This window comes from Battus philenor, unplaced genomic scaffold, assembly GCF_028537555.1.
Source record: "Battus philenor isolate CCGP_79_NKW_IND1 unplaced genomic scaffold, ilBatPhil1.0.hap1 SCAF_28, whole genome shotgun sequence".
Lineage (NCBI taxonomy): Eukaryota > Metazoa > Arthropoda > Insecta > Lepidoptera > Papilionidae > Battus > Battus philenor.
In genome coordinates this window covers 2,658,998-2,684,532 of record NW_027181691.1, presented here as the reverse complement: position 1 = coordinate 2,684,532, position 25,535 = coordinate 2,658,998, and the positions used below count along the sequence as shown (strand labels likewise).

Here is a 25,535-nt window from a genome sequence, read left to right as displayed (position 1 = left end):
AAGTGAATAAAGAAAAACGTCGTCACGAATTCAAATATCTTTATTTTTAATGTTATAAACAATATTAAAAACTACTACAAACACTGAAAACGTCTTATTGTTAATCTATAAATTCGGATGGAACCATTCAATTTTTTTGCCCTTGCTTAGTTTTTACCTTCATTATGGACGTTCACAAACATGATTTCAATCTTGTATCTTACAAATTCATATTTTGGTTATTAACAAAAAGAACTGATAAGTCAAACATTTAATTTACATCAATAAATTCAATTATCTCCTCTTCCGTATTACGATCTTTATTTAGATTAATTGAAATATCCGAGCACGTAATTATGTCACCTAAACTATCCTTGAATTCTTCTATTTCCTGAACTTCTCCCCGATCCCTTCCCGTCATTTCAATTATTTCTATTTCTTTACAATCGTCCAATTTTATTTTATCAATTCTTAAATTTGGTTCCATTGATGTTTCTTCTGTATCTATATTAATTATTTGTCGTGATATAGGTTTCACTAAATCAAGCTTGGGCACTGGTATTTTGGAGTCTTCAAGTCTTGGTATCTTGGAGATGTCAACGACTTTGGTGGGTGGGAATTGGGCTTTGACTGGGCATATAATCACTTCATCATTCACGTTAGGGGACATTGGTATTGGAACGTCGTACGATAAACTTGTATGTAGTGCCTCTACTTCCTTACGTCTGGACTGTTTTCTTTCCAGTTGCTTTTGCAGTTCATCTATTCTTTCGTCTTTTAGCTTCAGTAAATTATCCAGGTGATCGACCTTTTTCAAATAATATTATAATGTTATTAAGAATAAGTTTTAAATAAAATTAGAACAGTCGTCGACTAATACATATATATACGCTTAAAAATATGTAAATGTGCAATACATATTCAAGAAAAGAAAATGAACTCGTGTTTAACTTACCGAGTTAAGGATAAAAGATTAAGATAAAATTCATTTGTAACTTTTTTATTTTTGACTACTCTGCTCGTAAGGTTTTATAGTTGTGGAGAAGAAGCAGGAAAAAACTTCACAACAACATATCTTTTAAACGAAGGCTAACAATACAGATTTACATATATTTTCTGTCAGATAAAGATTAAATAAAAACAAAATAATCAAGCGACATCAAACATTATCAAGGATCTTAGACATTTAAATACTAGTTTATTTAATAATATGCATATTCTATAATTTATTTTAAATAAGCGTTTTGAATTTAATTAATGGCAGTTTAACAATATTTTGCAGAAAAGTTCAGTAAAAATTAGACTTGAACGAAAAAAATTAACAATTAAAACTATAATTAAAATTTTAGTGCATAGCATAAAACAGGATGGTAGATGGTGCATATTTTATAAGTTTTAAATAAAATGTCAGACAATAATATTTTTTAAACATTTTCAATCTGTCAATAACACAAGATAAAAGATATTTTGTGAGCTAATGTTACTAAAAGCGTAGGTCGTGTGTTCGTTTCCCGGGATAAAATCTTATATAAATCCCACTTTAAGGTAAAAATTATAGGATGACCACTGCACACAAACTAGTTTAATACACCACGGGGATTATGGTATAATCTCCCGTAGATATCTTTAAGGTAGACCTTTGCCTTGCAGTGGACATTTATGGTCTTAAACGACGACGAATCTTTCTAAAATAATTAACAAAGAAAAGGGAATATCATTAACATCGGACTAGACTAACTATTTACTGTAGACTATTTCTACTGTGATTTAAGATTATATAATTTTATACTAATAACGAAATCAAAAAGTATGGTGAAAGTGTAAATTCTTAGTTTATTCTTCAATTTCATCCCTCCAAAGTAAACCCTATCCGATAAAACACACTTTTGTTTACGCTTTTTCTAGTGCTCGAAACAGTCGGAACATTCTTTTTCCAGTATAATTTTTAAGACCCTCAATCCGGTATTTACCTCCACAATCATGTCAAAACGGCGTCCCTGCATTAGCTTTTTGAGATTGCTGAACAGCCAGAAGTCGTACGGAGCTAAATCAAGAGAATACGGTTGTTGCGGAACAATATGAGTGTAGTTTTTGGCAAAAAAAGTCTCGAAGAAACTTCAGTATGACATCAACCAATCGAGACTTGACGCTTTTGAGACAAAAAAAATATTCTTCAAAATGGTTTGGGCTAAGCCAAACGATATTCCATTTTAGACAATGAGATGCTTGGCAAATGTTATAGATAATCCTAACAATCTAGGTAAAAAATTACCCGCCTTCCTAAAGCGCAAGAATTTTAAATAACAATTTCACTTTACTTTTTGATCACAGTAGTGTGTGCGCATCCTAAGAGATCGACCCATAAGATGTACAGACGACCTTATTAAGCCGCTTTCAATTGGTTATACTGAAAATCTGTAGAAGGGAAGCCTACGTTCACCTGTGGATCTTCTACAGCTAAAATTATGATTATAATGAATGTTATATTGAAGCCATCACCTTTTGCTTGAGAACTTCAATAACCTCTTTGGCATCTTTGAGCTCCTCTTTCAGCGTGAGGTAGGTCTCGTGGCTGACTACTTTCTGTTGTATGGTTTCCAGAATACCGTTCACCCTCATTTTCAGCGGCACGACCAATACGTTTTCTGTATAATCAAATCTTGAGTCATTAAACTAAAGTCTCCCAAAGGAACCTCTGCTCAGACTCCTACATTACTAATTACGTGGGAAAAAAAATGAAAGTTTTTAGATGCAACTAGGCATGAATGTCACGCGAAGAATAAAAAAAAAACAATTTCAACCCACTGACCAAACTAATGTTCTTTTTTCAAATTTATTTCAAACTGCTTTCCAAGAAGGACTCTAGTAGAAGCAGTAACGACGTTATAGTATATATAGCTCATTGTTTGATCGCTAATTATGGTTCGTAATTACTGTGTTTAGATAAAATAAATCTGTTGCCAGTAAGGCGACACTGATTATTCTAGGCGACAACAAATATAGCCTTGTCTTCCTAGAGTTTTGTATAAAGGTGGTACAGTGGACGTTAAACAAAAATAAGACGGCGATTAAACTACATACTGCATGCAAACAGAAACAGATACAACAATTTGCATTATTACAGATATTAAATCTACAAGTAATAAGAAACGTAAAGGAAATACTTTGTTAAGTTTCACTTTTGAATATATATATTATGCGTAAAAGTAATGTATTTAATACATATGCTGTGTTTGTATTTATGTGTATGTGAATATATTTTGAAATAATGCCTTGTGATGACTTGTCATGCTATATGATGTAGTCGGCTAAAATGAAGATGATGAAATGAACAGTACCGTCATCACCGCACGCCTCGTAGTAACTACCACCGCTCGACAAGTTCGGTTCCGAATCACGCAAACTCCTGTTTACTTCTTCATCACGACGAATCTTCTCCCGCACTGAATAGAAATAAAGTTAACACCACAATAACTAATACAAGAAAGTATCTAATGGATTCAGGCGTTATTTTGCGGAAGTCCACCCTAAGTAAGAAAAAGACCAATATATAGCTACTTCCGCCAATGCAGTAGTAGTCGTGCAATAAATTGCACCGCCCGCCAGACCGCTGATAAATGCGTCTCAACACGTGTTTCACCCCTCCATAGGGCATCTTCAGGAGTAATGTTACATCGATTAGTGCCAAACACAGAGTTTCTGTGCGTGTCGAGTGATTTAACGGTGGTAGTTGTGTAATTCGCATTGTTTGCCGCATGCGCATTTATCAGCGGGCTGGCGGGCGGTGCACTTTATTGCACGACTACTACTGCATTGGCGGAAGTAACTATATATTAGTCCTTTTCTTACTCAATACAAAAAAAACTTAAAGAATGGCACATAAAAGTACGTTCTTGCTTCTTTAAAATCAACGTTGATAATTATAATCATGTTTCTTCTACCTCCCCAGACAAATTCTTTGGTACTTACCGCCCCTTTACCGGTTTAATAAATTATTTGTTTAACTCTAAGCTTCATTTGAAATAAAATTATATTTTTCTACTGGACTGCGATAGATGAATAACTAGTTGCCTTTGTCGGGACATATAGCATATTAATTTATAGTGCTACTAAAACCGCTGCAACGCCATTAGGGTTAAATATTCAATACATAATACTCTGCCATCAGACTGGGAAGCACGGGGATCGTGGGATTTCGAGTCGCTAAAATCCTAAAATTCTAAAGGATCTTATCCTCAGGAGTTCCTCACTCTGAAAGGATAAAATCCTAGAGTTCCTCCTTTAGCAAAGACTGAATATTCGTATAGATAAGGGTAAATTTTTTACTTAACCCATATATATATAATTTGTGTAGACAATTTTTTCCTCTTTTAACCATTAATTCTACTTCTTTACTCCTCTTTTATTATTTTATATTCTTTGCATATTTAATATAACAGTAAATGGCTGAGTCTTTACCAAATGAATAATTAAAAAGTAAAATATTTTATTTTTGGGCTAATAAATATGTATACCGCTTTAATAAGTTACTAAAGTGTTACTGAAATCGCTATTTATATATATGTATGTATAATATGCGAACAGGAAGCGGATATTGGTCGCTTCATCGCTTCAATCTAACTATTTTTTCTCGACCCCCGCCTTGCCAAGCTTTTTAACCACGTGGTGCAGCTGTTTTACTAGACCTATAATGAATAAGTGCTATGCAAGGTCGACCACATGGTTAAAGATCGAAGATTATTTTTAATGCACTATTCAACAAAGCTATTATTTATATTATTTAAACAAAAGATTCTCTAATGACGACCACGAGTAAAGGAAAGGTCGCCGGAAGTAGCTGGATGCGTGTAGCGCAAGTTATGCATTGTGGTGAGGAAGTCTAAAATTTTGCAGTGGAGGTCTGTATACAGATTTGATGATGAAGGTCCATTACCCATTAGAAGCACCTTTTCGATAACACCAGTCATGTTGTTAGCTAGCTGTTCCATGGTGCTGGTGCACAGGTTAAGTTTCAGCCTCTTCAGAACCTTACGGTTTAACGTCATCCAGTTGTTCAGTTTCAGCGCGTGGCTGTTCCGAGGTGGGTAGTTGTGCATTTCCACCAGCTTCGGGTAATGAACGCTTAGTATTTCAGCGAGGAGTACTGCAAACAAATGTACAGCTATAAAATACACAATGTTTTTTGTTTGGACAGTATCAAGATTGCTAACATTTTCATATGCGTATCGAGAAGCAATTTTGCATTTGCAGATTTATTAAAAAAAGGTGGAAGGAATTCCGAGTGCACCTAGCCACCTCAAAGTTTAGTAACTAGTGCACACATTCCATTGTTTTATAACAATTAATTATTTACTAAGTCGATTGACCCACATCAATAATGTATTACTTTTCTTTACAAAACTATTGACATTGTTTTTGGTTGGAATATACAGCTGCCTAACTTGCCTGTCCCAATTTCTGGTTGCATTATAATTTCTGAACGCACATACTAGCCGTCTCCCCCCCTTTTGTTTTGGATCTAGCTGCCGCCCAAACGTCATCCTCTTTTAAAGTAGCAAAGCTGGAAGGCTTCTCTGCACGAGCAGCCACATGCTACTATATTACCAGGTCGGAAGACCACCGAACTCTTGGATCGCTTTGGTAACGCTCTATGGAGTGACTAAACTCAAGGATCCCCACTGAGAGGTCTCGGCATGGGCGGTCTCTCGTCGATAACACACAAAGGCGCCCGAGAGAGTCACACCTTGGCTTGGCTGGTTGCTATTGCCTAACTAATGTCACTCCGGGAAGCGTTAGCGCTGAAACTCCAGAGAAGCAAACAAAACAGCAGAGTAGGTCGCCAGTTCGATTCCATATTTATTCAATAATTTATTTAAACACTTCTTATACAATGTACGTGTAACCATTACTACAGTTAATACAATCTATTATATAAATTCACACTGTTCATTAATCATACAGGATTGCCATTGCTCATAAATAAGTTTTCTTATCGTATATCCCCCCTCCCCCCTACAGAGATCTTTGGGGGAGGTCAGTGCATTACAGTGGACGTCTATGGGCTGAAAGGATTCAATAGAAAGATGCAACGGTGATTATTTTTATGATCCTGGGTTATACCGGTTTTCTTGTGATGTTTTCATAATGTGTTTTTGGCGAAAATCAAACCTGTTATCTACACTCTTCAAGTCTCAATCGGATTGATTATAGTAAAAGATTTAAATGTGTGAATTAATCATATGTCAGAAAAATGCTTTAAAATTATTACACCCATTTTGTAGCACTGAGACCACTTCATACAGGATAAAGTGATGATTCTTAATATATATTTCTTTGTTTTGTATTTTTTTTAGAATGCGACTAATACTTTTCTAATAACGCAGTACAAAGTCTGCAGAAACAGATAGAAATCAATAATTAATTTTAATATGTAGTAATTTAAATTTTGAAAACATTTTTCCTTATATATTATCATTACGCCATTATTATTTTAGTAAACTTTTATACGTATAACTAATCATCCTGTTTAAATTAATATACATAAAATATTTACCCGCATCAGAGAAATCTCTGCTGATCTTTTTCGTAGGCCTGGACAGCTTGTATGTGTCAACCCACGCCAACACCGACTCGATCTCCGACAGTGGGACGGGCGATGTGAAACTTCCCATGGCCGTATTGTAAATAACAGTGTTTATAGCAAAAGTTATATTAAATAAAAATATTTATTGTATTTATGTTTATAAACGTATGACAAAATTAATTTACCCTGTACTTGACGTTACGTCATCCGAAATATTTTTTTTTATTAATGCGCATCTGACATTATTATGGCCAGGACTTTTTAGTTTATAATTCGTTAACGTTTTTTTTTCATAACACAGCCATTAAACGTTATTCTGTCTTAGCTGTGAACAAGCGAATCTAACCTTGCCTAAATCATTTCAAAAACATATTTATTATTGTACTGTCTCTTGGTATGTAGCATTATTATTTGTATCAATTATATGGCTTGTGAAAAATAATTTTGATGCTTTTTGAATTGGCTATGTGAATAAAATGGATTTTCAAGATCGAATTCACAAATACTCAACTAATATCCTTAACATCTATTTATAGATCTTGCAAATGTTAGACAATAATATTTTTATTTCCATAAGAACCGTCTTAAAAGTATTAAAAAAGCTATAGATAAAAGTTGAATAGTATCCTTTAAGTTGTTATGAAATTAGGGTTCGTTCAGACGTAAGAGTTGTTTTGTTATTTCCACAACTTTTTTTGTGCGTGGGATACCCCTCCACAGCGGGAACAACGATAATGACACCATCTTCCTTGTTACTATTTGTTGAATCTATGGAAACGCCTTCGCATATTACCGTAGTTTCAACGGCCTAGTGCCTTAACTATGTAGAATAGAGCTGCAACGCCTTACCCATTATTATAAACACACGAGAGCTCGTGCATCACCGCAGGGTCAAACATACATACGGCAGATCACCCTTAATCCGTCGCCAAGGGTTCGTTGTGAATCCAGGTCTAAAGCAGTGGTAGAGGAACTCAAATGTACTGTCCCCCTTTTTCTTCGCAACCTCCTTCTGCAACATTTTTTTTGCAGAAGAATATACCAGCGCTCACTTACCGAAACCTTTTTAACAGAAAGCTAATTTTTCACAGTAAACCAAAATAAACAATCAATAGTCAAGTATAATGTAAGATGGTTTACTAGAGATGAATGCGCTAGCTAATCAAGACATAAACTTTATTTCTCAGACTTCGGTTGAGAGAGGAGCTTCCTCTGGAAGTCTGGAAGATTGTGTAAACATTCGACGTTCCCTTTAAGAACAATAAGTTAACAACTCGAAAGACACCGGATGATGAATGCTTTAGTTCTAACTCATCAGGGTTTTAGCTTTAACACAAGTGGAGATAGAGTCCCAAAATCAACTCTTAATAAGTTTAACATACATTTTAAAATATCAATTATGAAACTTGACTAGCTTATAAATTTTATTTCGTAATCAACATGTCTGTGATTTTTTTAACTAGAATACGATAGTGTACTTTACTATACAATCGCATGTTATGTACAAAATCATTACACAAAGGTTGTAGAAAGCTTCTTTCGATCAACCTCCTAATGGGATGTAACACTTAGTAATAATACATACATTTCTCCGATGGACATTGTATGCTTTGATGCGACGTGCAATGGACACAGAGCAGCTAATCTTTCCAGTGGTCTCATTAATTATTTTCCTTACAGTGCGATAGACGCTCACTGAGGACATGGATCGCCTTCTAAAATCACCAAGAATATATTTATGATAATATCTTGTACATTCAAAATAATAAATTCAAAAAATAGAGGTTTACAGTGTATTTACAAGGCAACGTGAAAATTTAGTTGTACCAAAGTTTCGACTGCAAAGTCTCTTATTCATATGTAATAAACGGAATCGGATCATTTAAATAAAATAATACAAAACATAATTGCACCTAACAAAATTCAAAAAGCATATTAAAGATAAGTTAAAAGAAAAGACCACTACAAAGGACACTCGCGCCACGTCTGCAAACTTGTGGCCGCCATACCAGAACCGAAGTAGGTATTTTTTATTTCGGATCCACGAGGTATATTAAAAAAAAACCTGAAATCGAAAAAGCTGTAAAAGCTAGAAAGCCCAGCACCAATCGAATATAGTTTCTCGAGAACATTTCCAACGTTGCGCGGCGCTCCCTAATAAAGAATGAATAAAAGAGATCAATATTCCACGAACTTTACAGAAAAATTAGAGAAAAAGCAAGCGGTAGAAATAAAAGTTAAAAATAAGAATAAGTGTAAACAGGAAAATAGCAAATAAAGCAAAATAAAAATGAAATGTATATAGAACAAAATGTATAAAATGAAATAGAGAAATGTGAAGGAATGAGGCGAGGAATGAATGATATCGAATAAAAGAGAAAGGCAGAAGATATGGGGAAAGAAAGATAAAGTACGAAAGATTATAAGAAGAATGCAAGAAGAGCGCGCAAATAAAAGTACTGTTAAATAATTATTAAATAAAATAAAACGACCATGTCTTTTCCAAAGATAGGGATACGAGGGTCCCCTAGTAGCGGAGACCATATAATATAAAAAACGTCGCGCGGCGTATGAATGGTTCGTTGTTTTTGCCAAGATGGGCGTCCCGTTGCATTCTAGACCAGGGGTGGTCAAACACCTTCATTGTCCAATCCATTTTTAAAAATTTGACTGTTTGACGCGTGCTGCAAATGAATACATATTTAAAAGTTTTTCTTTTACCAAAATACAAAACATTTATTGAAATTGAATGGCAATTATATACAGTAATTGAAAATTAAACAAAACACATAAGGAACGATGTCATTTTTTAAAATATACATAACACAAAAATCAAAAGTGAACTCTGTTATATTTATCGCGGGCCACTGATATTCTTCTAAAGAGCATATGGCTGTCGCGGGGGACAACTCCCACCACTCTAATATTTACATTTATAGTGTATCGTTGAGACTCGTCTGTTACGTATTGGGCGATTGAGCTACATACATAATGAAAATTTAAAATATTAAAATAAAAATTTTAAAATATATCTGTACTGGTAGTTTATACACTGTGGCATCGGCACACGTTATAGGCACTGTCATGTAAGGGCAAGTCAACAACGCTATAACATTTGTTTATTCACTTCTTGAAAAGACACTTTCTATATAAATATGCTACGAAAAATCGAAATGTAATTTATTAAAGAATTACCTTTCTGTGGTGTATGTACATTTACTGGTAAACAGTTACAAATGTAAAACCCTTAAATGAGTGAATTTAAAGTACATTTTTTATAAACGCTACGCCCTGTTCAAAATTCAATGGTTTAAGAAATTATAATTAACGTAATGATAATACAGTAGGTAAAAACGTTTCTAACATACGATAACAAACATATTTCATAGTTGTCACTTTATGCAGTATGATTGGAATTACGTAGGTAGCTATCACAATATATTATCTAGATTTCAGTATAAAATTAAATACATTGCTAGATTCATTTTATGTTACGTATTTAATTATGTTTTTTAAACTTGGCGCAGATATATCGGTGTCTTTTATTCAAATTGAATGCCATCGAATATGCAACGATGAATGCTCATTTTTTATTACTAATTTAAATTCGTATGCAAATTAAATTACATGAATGTTATTTTATTTATTTAGTTTAGTATATTTAAGCAGTTAATTAAGAGCATAAAAGCCGAGTTATAAAGCATTTATTATAATGAAAATCTTTATTTACATTATTAGTCCTTTAGTATACGAAATAGAAAGTTTAACTATTTTTTTTTATTAAGACTTTAAACCAATAAAATAAAATGCTTACTCTGAAAATAGTATTTTATTTGTAAACAATTGATCGTTTAAAAAGCAATGGTAGCTCAGCGATAGAAGTCTGAGACTTGCAATATAGTCCGCAGGTTTGATTCTCGGAAAGCAATCTTATATAAGTCACACTTCGTGCGTTAATTATGTAAGATTGCCACTGCTCACAAACCAGTTTCCTAATGAGCGTGGCGATTATGGTATATCGCCACTAGATATCTTTGGGAAAGGCCTATGTCTAGTAATGGGCGTTTATCGGCAAAAAAGAAAAATACCTGATCGTTAAAATATAATAATAAATAAATAAATAACAACGCATCGACGGCACAAAGCGAGATTTGTCACTTGAACCGCCAGACATTTCGAAACCCTTAAAACATTGTTACTCTGATAGTCGAATATATCAACGAGGATATAAGTAAGTCATCTGTCTCCCCCTAGATTCAAGTCTGTGGCAATATTTAGTTAAGTTAGGAACCGGGGTGTGACAACCGTAAAGAAGAATAAATGACAGATGTCATACAAGAATGTCGAACATATAAAACTCTAAAACAAAAAGAAGAAATAAATAACAATTGTACACAGTAAAAAGCTTATATCATTTCACTAAGAGTGACGCTGATAAGTTTAATTTGAAGTGGCCTGCATGAAGTGTTTTCCGACTTTAGCTATCTGTCCAAGTTGTGGTTTAATGTACTACCTTGTCCGTCTGTGGTCTCCACTCCAGGACCTAAAATCTACCTTAGGCCTGACCTCTGCCACTTTGAATTATTAATCTACTAGGTTATGTCAGTTAATTGTGTAAGAAAAGGACCGCCACCGCCAATGCAGTAGTAGTCGTGTAGTAGGTAAGTACTTTTGAATTTTTTCACGTGGTCATTAACACCTTTATACGTCTATGATGTCCACAGCATTCTTCTATATTTCGAAGGCTTCAACTTCCATCGATTCTGTAAGGGTCCGCATTTCAACGCTGTGAAGTGGAACAGTATTCATAGCTCGATGAAATAAAAATAGCAAATAAAAGGTAGCTTACTACATGTAATTTTAAAATAATCAACGACTCAAAAGCCCTCAAAAACTTGAGAAAATTGAAATTTGAAATTTCAGATATATATATCTATATCTCAATTTTAGTGACTAATATGTTATTTTATATAATATGAAAATACAGTAAGTAATATTTATTCCTTAACTTATTATCTATTTATCTGACATCTAACATTTTAAAATCTAGTTGGTGAAATTATTCTAGCATATTATTATTTAGAAAAAAGTAACTTTCAATGCCATTTGTACTATAATATAATATTAAAATTTTAGTCGTCTTCGTTCATTATACAGAGGTAATTATACATATGGTTTCTTAAGTTTCCATTAATTTACTAACTTAAAATCTATGTACAGTGCAAATATTTTTAATCATTATTCGTCTTGTGCAATTGCTGCAGTGGTTGGGCCAAGGACCATCCTACTTCCGTTCCTCCCCAGTGCATTTTTTGCTACCACTTCGCAGGAGACAAGAATCTTCTGTAGTCTATTTTACCGCGGAGGTCTATCTTTGTCCGCTTTATTGGAGAGATGTCTTTATAAACTCTGGAAGTTTTGGTAAGTTCCCAATCTAGTGAAATATATAGTATGTAGCGACCCGAGGCGATACTCCTTTGGCAACCCTCGATCATCGCTAACTTAAAAGAGGTTTTAGCCTAGGCGCCTTCTTGGTCCTGTCGTCTCGAACCTGCGGAATTTGCGAATGCCATTTAGTCAGCACTGAAAGTCGAAACAAAAAAAAACGTTTTAGGATGATCAAGATTTATCAATAAAAAATTTTGTTTTGCTTCATATAATTTAATAAGCTACTGTTTCATTTTTATTATTTTTATATATCATAATCTCCATTTTTTTAAATTATATATTTATGTTATTATTTGTATTTTTGTGACGCTGCACAAATATAAAAAAAAACATAAAATAAACAAACAGATCAAATGACGATCAACGACCTTAATGGTCGTCATGGTGTTCTAATGCAAAAAGTCCATTTGCTTAATGCAAGCGTGATATAATAATGTAAAAGACGTGCCGAACGCGCAGAAGTCTGCTATATCACACCAGCGTCAGTCGCCGGACATACACTGTGTGGACAACACGTGCGCCAAATAAAGCCAGGTGAGGTCAAAAGTGAAAATAGCCGAGCGGATATTCGTCACATAACTTAAGGTGAGGCCGCATATGTGTGTCGTCTTTGCCTATTTTTTTTTTATTAAGCAATGTCATTTTACAAATGGCGGGTAATTTTTATTCAAATAACGCTAAAATAGTCGCAGTGATATATTCGTTGCACTTAGAAAAATAAGTATTATTTATTTTACCTACTTATTTATTCTTTTTTGTTTCATATACATATGCATCGAAATTATTTCGAAATTTATTTTTGTTTTAATCATTTGTGTAGACGTAATATCGGCGTAATATCGTAATAAACATTTTAGCAATGTGCCTAAATGTCATAATTTTTAAAAGAAAGTTGAGTTGAGATAAGTAATTTTGTTGCCTTTTTTTGGGTCCCGTTTTTGGGGCCTCGTTCAACATTTGTTATGGGTGGGCAGGGTCATTATTTACTTTTTAACTTTTCAAATTACTTTGATTCCATTCTATACTCATCTTTCGTTCTTTTCAATGTCTTTCATTCTTTCCTTTTATTTCTTTTACAATATCTTTCATTCCTTTTTATACTTTCCTTTCGTACATCGCCTCACTTCCTTCACCTACCGTTAAGAGTTCTACAATTTCTACGCTTAATATGTTTACCATTTCTTTAACAATTTATTTATTCTTCATTTCTGTTTATTTTCGTACTACCTGAGATCAGTAACATTACAACATTATTTTTTTATTACGATGATGTAAGGTAATACGTTTTACAATTTCATTAATATCGTATCGATTATAAAGAGAAAGTTTTAATTTAATACAATTTAAACTTTCTTACTTCAATGTTGTGTAAGCTATCCATAAAACATTACGCTTGTTTTCGAATGTAAATAAGTATTAACTTAATTATATTTTTACTGTTTACACATAGGTAGCGAAATTTTATTTTTTTCCTGTTTTTTACAATAACGACAGTGGTACGAGAGTGATATGATTCAAGCAAAACTTTGCTTAAAATTTTCTATAGCCCAAAATTACGCAGAATTATTTAGACTGGCCAAATGGAAACAAGTGATGACATAAGGTTATTTATTTTTCTACTTACTATGTAACGCCCTAAATCTTCGTCTTTTCAGCCAATAGATTCCCACTATAAGCATAGGCTTCCACCAAAGATATCTATGGGGCGATATATCATAATCAGTATACTTGGTAGGCGCGATTTATACGTATACTACTGTGATCTAATTGTAAGGGGACTTTGTCATTTAAAACTCTCGAACATAAGTCAGGTATTTTTTTTCTAAGTTGGTAGGACTGTTTATAACATTTGTCAAGGTTCAGCCCAAACAATTTTGAAATAAATTTTCTTGTCTTACACGCGTCAAGACTTAATAGTATCAAAATCGATTATTTTTTTCGAAATATTTGACTCATATCGTTTTGCAATAACCGTATTCGCTTAATTTGGCTCCACGCGACCAGTGGTTATTTAATAGAATCATAAAGCCAAGGAAGGACGCGATTGACATAATTTAGGACATAAAAACCGAAATGAAGGTATGGAAGGCTTTACCGGAAAAAGACTTTTCTGATTGTTTTGTGAACTGTGCTGGATTGGAACGGGGATTACTTTGTTACATCTCGAATCCGTATATCAGTGTATTAGGAGGGCCAGACTATGTCATCACAACTAACACATTGGACGTTAATGTGAAATAAATATTGATCTGAAATATCTGAGGGATTCCCTCTAAAGAGGTCTTGGATAAGCGCCTGTAGACCTGCATCCTCCAACCTAGTAAATTTAAAAGCCAAACGACATTTTACTGCGGCAAAATGACAAAAATGAATATAGAGCTAGAAAATGAATTAGTTTGCTATATTAAAAATATTTTAAAAGTATTTAAAAGTTTGTTGTAGACACTTCCTAAATCAAGGTGCGTTTGAAATCCTCGTATTTATTAAGTACGGTGCCTTATAAGGACTTTAATCTGATTCTAGTTTCTATCGAATAAGGCTCTTATGTCATTCTTCTCAAGTACAAAAGATCTCAACGCATACAGACCATACATCGGACCCAACATTATTATACAAGACACCGGCCCGCGCCCGCGTTCAAACAGTCCTTGCTTCGCAACACTTAGTAACACTACATTCACCTATAAACCTACACGGATATAGTCACTCTTCATGCAAACATCTTCGTTGTAACTTGAATACGATCGACGGAATCCTCTTAAATTGACGCTGCAAAGTCTAAGCAGACTAGCAGCATAATCTCTATCACATGACTTGCTTGCAAAAGTCCAGATTAAAAGTGGTCACTTTAAGTGTTCCTATATACATAATAATATAAATAAATCACTTTATAAATCTAGTGAAAATTCACCGGTTTACTTAGAATGATATTCCAGGAAACAAATTAAAATAGTTAACTACCATGTTATGTGTATGTCGGTCATAACATATCCAAGCAATAATGATAGGCATTACGTTATAACTTAAAGATAGTCACCATGTTCGCGCGACAACTTTCTCCATGTTACATTTCTCGCCAATTACAAATTCTAAGGTATATTCCGCCATTTTAAATAATTACCCGATTCAACATGGTAACATACACGTGTCCCATAAATCAACGCCAATGCTAAGTAACAGGTTACTTAGTAACATTTTTGGAGTTTAACTCATACAATTTGTCGCCCGTCTCTTTCGTTTATTCATATTTATGGATTTATTTAGACTCAAAAGCTTATGTAATAAGAAACTAATGCACTGTCGCCGTCACTACAAGGTGTAGTACCACAAATATATCTGAAGGAGACTATATCATAATCGCCACGCTAGGCAGGCGGGTTGACGGTAGTATTGTAGTATTATTATACACAGAGGACACTACTTTCAATCCACTGAAAAGTTATTTGTGAGTAGTGGCAATCATATACAATTAGTGCTCAAAATGTGAAATATAAGATTACTTTTCGGAAATCAAACTCAAGACTTTGTTTATTGTATATCATTCCTCTACCGCTGGGCTCCAACTGATTCACCTAACCAACGAATCTACTGTTGGTAAATAAACATCCGAGAATCCGATCTTTGACTTTTATGTACATCTCTATATACAAGATGATTGGTCACAGATAAAAAAGGTCGAAAGTGATGAATGTATAATTTTGTCAGCAAAAATCTTTATACCTTTTACAGCTATTCCCAATCATCCTGTATAAAGTGCAATAGGTCAATAACCTCTCGCAGCACTAAGACTGCAGGGAAAGACGATGAAAAATAATTAATTTTAACATGTAATAAGAATTTTGAAAATGCTTTTTATTACTTTTTTGACCTTATTAAGATGGTTGGAAAGCGCTTGACTAAGCTCGCTTCCGACGATGATGTTAGAAAGCTACGGGTGAGACTTCTGTGCAGCTGTGTACGTTCTAAAGTTGATACGATGATATATTAATAAGATAAACTTAAAACAATAATATAATATCCTAATATTGTAACCATTACATAAGAGATTACAAATTGTTTGACATTGACAAATGTCACTATTCTTCCGTTACGAGGTTACGTATCGGTTTACACATTAACAGCTAATTGACAATGGAACGCGCGAAGTCTCCCCAAATATCTCTCAATGCATAATGCAATAACTTTCCTTTTATACGTTTTACATTAATAAGCTTCTCAAACTTTACAATTCTGTGGTATTAATACGCCTCCAATAAAGATCGCCAAAATGACCGGCCTTGCGCTGCCTACACCCAGCGACCTCTCGCGACGTTTGTGAATGAAGAGTTAGAAATAAAAAAGATGACCGGAGTTCGGCTGCGAGATCAAATCTGAAATGAGGAGATTTGTCTGAAATGACAGTAGGTGAGGCACATCATTCGTGAAACTGATGGCCGTTAAAAGATTCTCGAGTGGCGACCACGAGCCAGTAGACACGGCGTGTCCCCCACTAGTGGGACCTAAGATGGAGGAAGTCACTGAATGCGGGTAGCGCAGACCGCGCATCATGGCTATCTTTGGGATGAGGCATATGCCTTGCAGTGGGTGTCCATCAGCTGAAAAGAAGGAGTAATAAAATTGAATAAAAATGTTTCTTACTTCGCCATCAAAAAAGACAATAAAAGCGTTTTAAAATTTCTTTACAAATTGCCATCAAAAATCAAATCAAAATTGCAGTGGAGAGTTGTTTATTTTAACTCATTCCGGCGGATACAATCCAAAACTGCTTTACAGAAATCGACTTGAAATTTTCGAACCATCTATACCTTTCTTTATTAAAAAAAAGAAATGTATTCATGTTCTTAATGTGTGTGTATTAAATATTTTCGTGCCAGTTTGACAAGCGCTGACTTGCCATGTCAGTGGTAACGTCATTTACAGCTGACCAGGATGTTATTGCATAAACGTGACAAGAATTAAAACTTTTACCATTACAATACTAAATCTATATAAATCATTCGTTGCGCTATCAATATTTGCGTAATCACACTCATTTTTATGTGCTGCTATATGTACGCCTTACTTATGTTACTTACATATATCTTTTTGTAACATATGACAATCAAGAAAGGTTTAGGATAGAGAACTTACAATTATTCATATAGTCTTCCACTTCTAAATGAATGTATAAACATAATAATTATCCTCATAAATTAAACAATAATCATATATTAAATATAGTTTAGTTAACATCACCGGGGAATACCAAAACACCGGCATATTTACCTATCCAGAATATAAAGATGCGATGTATTGCGTGATACTTGATTACCGACAAAGCATTAGTAATCTTAACATATGCGAACTCGGAGAACAATAGGAAGCGATTGTTATACATTGTTAAATGTCATAAATTATTTTATGCCTTGTACACACTTATTAACACGCTATAAATAGCTTTGAATACAACAGTTAACAATAATATAGCAGTTTGTTAGTAAATAGCGATATTAACTAGTTATGTTATAAATAAATCGATTCCACATCATCATTATTTTAGCTTCATGACTTCAACTGCTGGCAATAGACCTCCGCAATAGATTTTAAATAGGTTGCAAGAGGCGTGGATATCCTACATCTGTCAGTTTGTTGGCACTGAGAGATATTTTTTTATAGCTGTAATGGAATAGGCGTTTGTCTTCCATCTCACCTGATGTAAAATGTAAATGAAGACGAAGGTGGTACACGCCGATCAAAAATAAACCTGTTCACTCTACTCTTAAAGGCTTCGTCACATTATCGTTCATTCTCTCTACTGCCACCCATCACAATATCTTCCACTCTTTATCATTTATTACATTCCTTTCTTTCATCTTCTCTCATTCTTCACCTCAGTTCTTAATATTACAGCTATGCTAAGTTGCATTTGGCGTTCATTCGTTGTGAAGAAAAAATCTTGAATGTTTTGCCCAACTCGAGTCACTAATTTCATGAATCGTGCCTATCTATTGATAAATCTGATTATATACTCATCATTTACATAGTAAATAGTGTATCTGTGGTGGTTTTCCACCTTATCATTTCTTGTAAGATATTCTAAATCTTATTTACATAACCTTACGGTTCAAGTTCGATAAAATATAACAAACCTCCCGTAAAGATGGTGTATTACATTAGTGTTATGTTATTGGTATTAATTTAATTTGTTTGTTCATTTATTCACGTCCTTATCCACTTGGGATCATTTATAGTGATCACCTAAGTACGTCATGAGAAGAATGGCTGATGAACCGGATTTGATATAAACTAGAATTAGATTGAGCTCCTGTCAAATGACGTCTTTCAACTTAAAGCAAAGAAAGTTACAAAGCCCCCTATCCAAAATATCAATTAACACATCTTTACACTGTTATAGCAGTTTCTACAAAAACAGTGTAAAAGTTTTGTTAAATAAACATTTCATTTTTCTCCGAAGAAAGATTAGACAAGAAATAATTACAAGTTTACATTGAAAATACAGTAGAAAACAACGAGTATCAAAAAATTAAGGGGACACAGGCTCACGCTCTCTGCAAGGTATAGCCCCCCCCCCCTCCTCCAAATATTTTTGAGGGATATACTATAATTGCAACGCTTGGCAGACAGGCTGGCGATCGCAGTACTGTCTCGTGGCACGCAGCGGACTCTATCTTCAAGAAACTAGTTTTTTATAATTATAACACACAGTAGGAATTATAAAATTTAATTTCGGGAATCGAACCCTGAATCTACGACCTCAAGTCTCAATCCTTACCGCTGCGCTACCACTACTCAATTTTTAAATATATTACATGACAATTCAGAGATATTTAATGGAATTAGGCGTTACCTTGCGGAAGTCCATCCTAAGTAAGAAAAGGACCAATATTTAGCCACACAAGCATGTGCGGGAGTGGCTAAATATTGGTCCTTTTCTTAATTCAGAGTTATTACACCGGTTTACATTTTCTTATTGTTATTTAGATTCGTACACAGTTGTCTACAAAATAGTGACTAGTTTTATAAAATCTAGAGAAAGATATAACAAACTTTTTCCAAATTTATGTACATTGCTATTTTTCTTATATAACAATGCCAGCCTATACGAACTTCGTACAAAACAACAGTAAAGGAAACATAGATAAATAACTTATTCTCTTCAAAGGCCGCACTAAAAAAAGTTAATTTGACCGCACACGGATCGACGTGGAAACAAAAACTAATATCTTTTGTATGAGACAGTAATTGGACAAATCTATGAAAACGGATTTGATGAATTGAACTTGGAAATACCAATATATTGTTGATTAAAGAAGATATCCTGTTGTACCACGGATGTCTTTTTATAACGTTTTAATTGAAGCATAATAAAGCATATGCCATAATAAAGTTAAGAAATCAGTGTGAAATAAATATTTATAATTATTTTACATATATTTTCATTTTTTTTCTTAAAGTTAGAAAAGTAATTTATTTGTGAGTAATTTGTTTAAATAGATGATTTTTGGCAACGTTCATGACACACAAGGTTTTTAAAAACACGCCTGCAACTAAAACTTACGGAATTCTTTGTAGGGCCAGTAAAGTCTTGGACTTAGGTAATACCAACACAGAGTCCGAAGTAGAAGTGTGTACATTCAACAATGTTACGTTAGATGTAATTACTGTTACCCCGGGAGCTTTTACAGCATCATTAATTCTCAGTTCACGGAACGGAAGGGTCCGTGGATATTTCATGTATATTCATCAAGCTTATCCCATATTTATATCGATTTAAAACTATAAAAACAATGTTTGATCATAAAAATTGACAGCTAAGTGGGTTACTGTAGTGCTCTCTCGCCCGATGTAAATAAAGAATTACAATTCTGTGGGATTCCCCTTTTTCGATGCGTCGCTGACGATGACGTAATGTACTTCTACAATCTGTTAGAACCGCCGCCATTTTTTCTTAAATATTTTGCTTTAATTCAGCAAGTGTTTTAGAAGAGCAACATAGAGTCTGTAGCTTTTGAGATGTCTCCATAAAAAATCACAAAGCATTAGTCTTTGTGGTGGTCAATACCATACCACTATGATATAACTTTTTTTTTAAACATTCCTCGTACAACGTCCAAGCTAGCATCATATATGTGACCAGTGACCTCGTCCTTCTGGAACCGAGACATGAGACTGGACATGGACTCATTGAGCTTTTGTAACTTTGGCTGCATGAAGTTATTTAAGAAACAAAAGTTTTATTATGGCAGCTTTATTATGGCTCACATATTACACCTCATATGTTTAAGTACTTAACTAAATCTGAACAATATTCAAATGCCAAAATTATAGTTTTAACAACGTAAAATGCCACATGCCATAAACCTTTTAATCAACGGAAAATGTTATGTGACAAAATCGACCCTATAACGGTCTACAAATTGATGTCTATTAATACAATGGAGAGGATTGTGTTTAGAGCTCCGCAACGGGATGCGGCAGTAACGGCCGTACGGGCCATAAGATTCTCGCGTGGCGATCACAAGTAAACGTGGCGTGTGTTCCACCCAAGGTTGGCCGACAGGGGCGGCTTAACCTGTATTGCAGGGTGTGCTATGCACACAGGCGCCCCCTAAGATAGCTAAGAGCATCGTCTTAGGCCATCATGGTACAACAATAATATGACAGAAGCGGCCAGCCAGCGCGGGGGCGGCAGTTATCAAACGAGCGCCCTTTGGGCGGCTTTTTTTTCGAACGTTTTGTTTCAACTCGAAATAAACCTTATATCACATATCGCTTTCAGTTCGCCGCTTAGTTTAGCAACAGTGATGTGCTACAGGCATAAAAACAATGAGTGTTATTCTGCCGTCATAGGAAGAAAGGCCGTAAATAATACCATACTGTAAGCTATACCTACTTATAAAATAAGCTATTTGGTTGGAATATTAAAAAACTTTCTTGTTACGACGGCAAAGTTAATAGTTATAGCCGCGACGGGCGGGGGGTCAGGCCTAGGCGCCAGGGTTTCATTGCACACGGGTGCTACACGAACAACAGCCGCCCCTGTTGGCCGACGACATAATTAAGATCTCAGGAAGTCTTTGGATGCGAGCAGCGCAAGATCACCCATCGTGACGATATTTAGGAGCCGCCCATGACTTGCAATGTAAATGTAATTTACATCTGTTCACCCCATTTAGGATAAATAGTACGCGATCAATTCAAAACGATGTCATGGCTATCATTATTATACTAATAAGTGATTGGTCGACAAGATACATTAGCACAATGAACCTTACGAAACACCAAATTGAGTTTACACACCCAATTGTTTTAAAACAATTAATTATTTATACAAGACGGTTGACTCACATGTAAACAATGTATTTTTTTTTCTTTAAAAACTATTGACATTGTTTTTAATTGGAATATACCGCTGTCTAGCTGGCCAGTCCCAATTTCTAGTTTCATTTTAATTTCTATACGTTACTGTACTAACTAAACTTAATAAACGTAATTTTAATCGGCGTTGCGAGTGGAATTTCAAAAAATCTTTTCTACTTACCTAATCTTTACTCGGCGGAAGGGATATTTCTACTAATTTCAAATTTATAAGTGTTATGGTTACAGGTATGTCGTGATAAGTACAAACATCCGTATCATATCTGAACATATATATGTATATATTATCTGAATTCGTGACTCAAGACTGTTGATGTAAATAATTGTAAATCGGCTGGCTAACTAGTTTTGGTCTCATTTAAAAACGGGTGTCCCACAGGGTTCTATTCTTGACCTCTTTTTGTTTCTACTTTGGTAATATAAAATAAAACAAAGGCTAATGTAAAAAATTACATCATATTCTTACGTATTATATATATCTTTATCATACTACGCATGATTTTATTACATATATAATAATTAATGTTTTTACAAAAGTGGAAAAGCACGGATTAAAGTTGTGAAAATATTTTTAGCAATACTTATTTATATATTTACAATAGCGTGCTAGATTTTATCATGCTATAAGAAGATTGCTATAATTCGCTGTATTCAGAAAAGAATGTGGCGCGTTATAAATTGTTTCCATTTAATGTGAAAATTCATGACAGATCTGTCTGCCACTGAAAAGATAGAAAACAAATAAGAAAAAGAAAAAAAATATGTTATTCTATTCAAGAATACTACATCTAATGTGTGGAATTTAATTTTGTTGATCCTCTCTTAGGAATCTAAATATTGTCATCGACTCATTGTAAAACTACATTTGTAAAGAGCAATTGTTGAGTTTCTTGCCGGCTCTTTTCAGCAGAATTGCCTTCCGGGCTGGTGGTAGCTTCCTGGAAGACTGACAATACTAACAGTTTATGTTCATCGACAAATCGAAGTGCTTGTAACTGCCTATTTAAGTGATGTTTCGATTTTGATGTTGTCGAGTAATGCGACCTGGATACACGTCTGGTGTTTTTTTTTTTATTATATTATAACATTATATATAATTTGTCAAAGAAATAAATATGTAACATCAATCGAAAAAAGCTATTTTTAATAGCTATTATTTTCTGTTTCAGCCATGGCTGTCGTAGAATATTGGAAAGCTGACTACGTTTATTGGATTATTCCTTTAATCGCTGCTTTTGGGCTGCTACTCGCTCTAGCGTTCATCGCTGTAATATTCGTCATACGACTGTATGCCCAGTATACTTGTGGCATATATAAAGGAAAAGCAAAGATGGACGGGAAGACCGTCATTGTAACTGGATGCACAAGCGGTATAGGCAAGGAGACGGCTAAAGAACTGGCGAAGAGGGGAGCAAAAGTCATTATGGCGTGCAGGAATGTCGACGCTGCGGAGAAGATTAAAGGTATGTCATCATCAGGCAGCCGCAAGAAGTCTACTGTACGCAGGCGTCTCTCATGTATTCCCAACAGATTATAAAATATTTAATTGCTAAAGAAAAACCTCCTTTGTGACAAAAAACTGACATTCACTAACTTAAACTAACCTAAAAATTTCTTGCCTTTTTTGAAAGTTACTTTTTGTTTTGAATCATTATAAAATGTTAATAATTTATCTATCTATAATCAATAATAAAAATTAAATAAGTTGCGTTACATGGTTTAAAGCCAGAGAATAAAAAAAATTATTATACTTGTATATGTATTTATATACGTATATATGGCTAGAGATCGAATAATCCATGTTTCCCAAAAAAATTGAGTAGTCAGGCATCAACGAGTTACTAATAGATAAAATAACAAAACTAAGTATTTTCAGTCGCTATATGCGCACAAGCAAGTGTACTTAATCATTTAAATAGCAAGCACTGTCCGCCACACTCGCTCATTCCCAAAATTGTATTTAATATGACTTCTAAAATAAGTAACTTCAAGTTTATAAAAATATATAATACATTTAGCGAAGGAATTTAAGTTTATGGCCTGCTAATATTCCTTAACGATTTTCAATAACGGCAGCGATTTAAGAAATACGTTCATTGTGTTGGTAAAGGCTTTTAATGATATGAGATAAGATATTACAACCCCGTGACAACAATAAAAACATATAACGGCGCATTAATCGCTGCTTTAGCTTCCCTTAGGGGTGGAATATATATATATATATATTGCAGTATTGAAATGTTCAGCTTGATAACATATATTTTAAACTTAAAATTATTCTATCCCTTTAGTGCCTCTTTTTTATTTTATTTTTTAATTGTGTCTATACAGGGTGATGGGTTATATAAGCTATAAAGGAGTTCAGTTTATGGCTCATTTGTCACCCAAAAGATTTAAACCTTTAGCAGATAGTAAAAATGTGATAGACTAATAACTTATGGCTGTACAAAGTCAAAAGGGTAAAAAAGTTACTCTAATTTTTAAAACAATGATTTTTGGAAACAATGTACTATATATTGATAGTAAATGAGCCATGCGTTCCCCTCTTTAAAGCTTGTACACCAATAACCGCTCACCCTGTATATAAAGAACAGATTTAAAGGAAGTTTCTTGTGTCCAGGCGAGATCATCGAGTCAACAAAGAATACAAAAGTAGAAGTCAAGAAATTAGACCTGAGCTCCTTTGCATCGATTCGCGAGTTCGCCGAAGAAATTAAAAAAACTGAATCCCACCTGGAGGTTCTTGTCCACAACGCGGGCTATGCGAATATTTTTAAAAAACGAAAATCAGATGATGGCATCGAACTCACTATGGCGACTAATCACTACGGTCCGTTTCTACTCACGCATCTGCTGATAGACTTGTTGAAGAAATCCTCACCGTCTCGTATCGTAGTCGTCGCGTCCTCGTTGTATCGTATTGGTTCATTTGATGAGAAGAACTCAAACCCAATTGACACGTTCCCCGCATACTTATATTACGCATCAAAGGAAGCTAACATACTCTTCACTAGAGAATTAGCAAGACGTTTAGAAGGCACTGGAGTTACGGCTAATTGCCTGCATCCTGGTCTGATTGACACGGGCATATGGCGTTCAGTTCCATGGCCATTGAACTGGGCCTGGAATTTAGTGATAAAAGGATTCTTTAAAACACCTGAGCAAGGATGTCAGACGACAGTGATGCTAGCAGTTGACGAGAATCTTCTAGAAACAACCGGAAAATACTTCTCCGATTGCCAAGAGAGCTATGTTTCGAGTGCTGCTAGCGATATAAAGAGAGCGAGAAAGCTGTGGGAGATATCCGAAAAAATGGTCAAATTGGACGAAAACGATCCCAGGATCTGAGCGTTTCATCTTAATATAATAAAATAATTATTGTTCTAATGTAAATTTTCTTTAAGATATTTTTATGATTAATAAACATTTTATAACTTTATATTTAAAAAATTGTGCATTTCTTTACCTATTTTTAGTGCGGGATCCAGGAAAATTAGAAAAAAAAGTATTAAACACAAACTGTATTGCATCTCATGTCGTAGTCGTCACCGCCTGTCCAGATGTAATGCCATTATATCTAAAAATATTTATTAAATGCTGCTCTCTGCTACCCAAATGGCATTTGCAAATTCCGCAGGTATGAGGTGGCAGGGTGCACCTATGTCTTTTAAAGTAGTGAAGCTGAAAGGTTCCCGAAGGAGACTCGTTTTGTGCCGCTACATTTTACCATTTTACCGGATTGGGGGGCATTTTACGCCCTGCCTGTACAAACACGCGAAATCTACAAATGCCATTATTATTAATTATTCATTAAGCATAGAGAACCTTTCTAATCCCTAGGTTTTTTTACTCCTAAACATACAAGCACACAAAGCCTTACGCAAAGATGAGTTGAGTTATCAATACTGGTGTTACTAAAATGGCATTGGTATATTCCGGAATCATATTATTTACATTTAATTTTAACACAAATTTACACAGATTAGTATAACAATGTTATTATCAAATCAAATAAAAATAACCGATATAACTCAGCGGATTTAAGTAGGAAGTGTTGGTTGGCAAGCCATATATCTCGTAGATGGTGGCCGTTAGAACATCCGGCAACTATTTAGACAGACAACCATGTTAGTGTAGACTTAGGAGA

At 34.4% G+C, this 25,535-nt stretch overlaps 2 protein-coding genes across 3 annotated transcripts; one reads left to right on the top strand and one right to left on the bottom strand.

Moving 5' to 3' along the window:
• Positions 1–250: 250 nt before the first annotated feature.
• On the bottom strand, positions 251–6,650 carry LOC137925807 (sperm flagellar protein 1-like). Its single transcript, XM_068769265.1, has 5 exons — positions 6,533–6,650; positions 4,913–5,122; positions 3,318–3,422; positions 2,479–2,624; positions 251–787 (listed from the first exon to the last, which is right to left on the bottom strand). Exons 1-5 carry the CDS (start codon positions 6,648–6,650, stop codon positions 251–253), a joined length of 1,116 nt encoding a protein of 371 aa, XP_068625366.1.
• A 5,831-nt stretch (positions 6,651–12,481) lies between these two features.
• LOC137925996 (retinol dehydrogenase 11) lies at positions 12,482–24,827 on the top strand. Of its 2 annotated transcripts, none has more exons than XM_068769509.1 (3): positions 12,482–12,544; positions 22,558–22,851; positions 24,009–24,827. In XM_068769509.1, exons 2-3 carry the CDS (start codon positions 22,560–22,562, stop codon positions 24,734–24,736), a joined length of 1,020 nt encoding a protein of 339 aa, XP_068625610.1. In that variant the 5' UTR covers positions 12,482–12,544; positions 22,558–22,559; the 3' UTR covers positions 24,737–24,827. The 2 variants fall into 2 exon arrangements, with proteins under 2 accessions (XP_068625610.1, XP_068625609.1); XM_068769508.1 differs by having other exon boundaries at positions 12,491–12,595.
• The last annotated feature ends 708 nt before the right edge of the window (positions 24,828–25,535 follow it).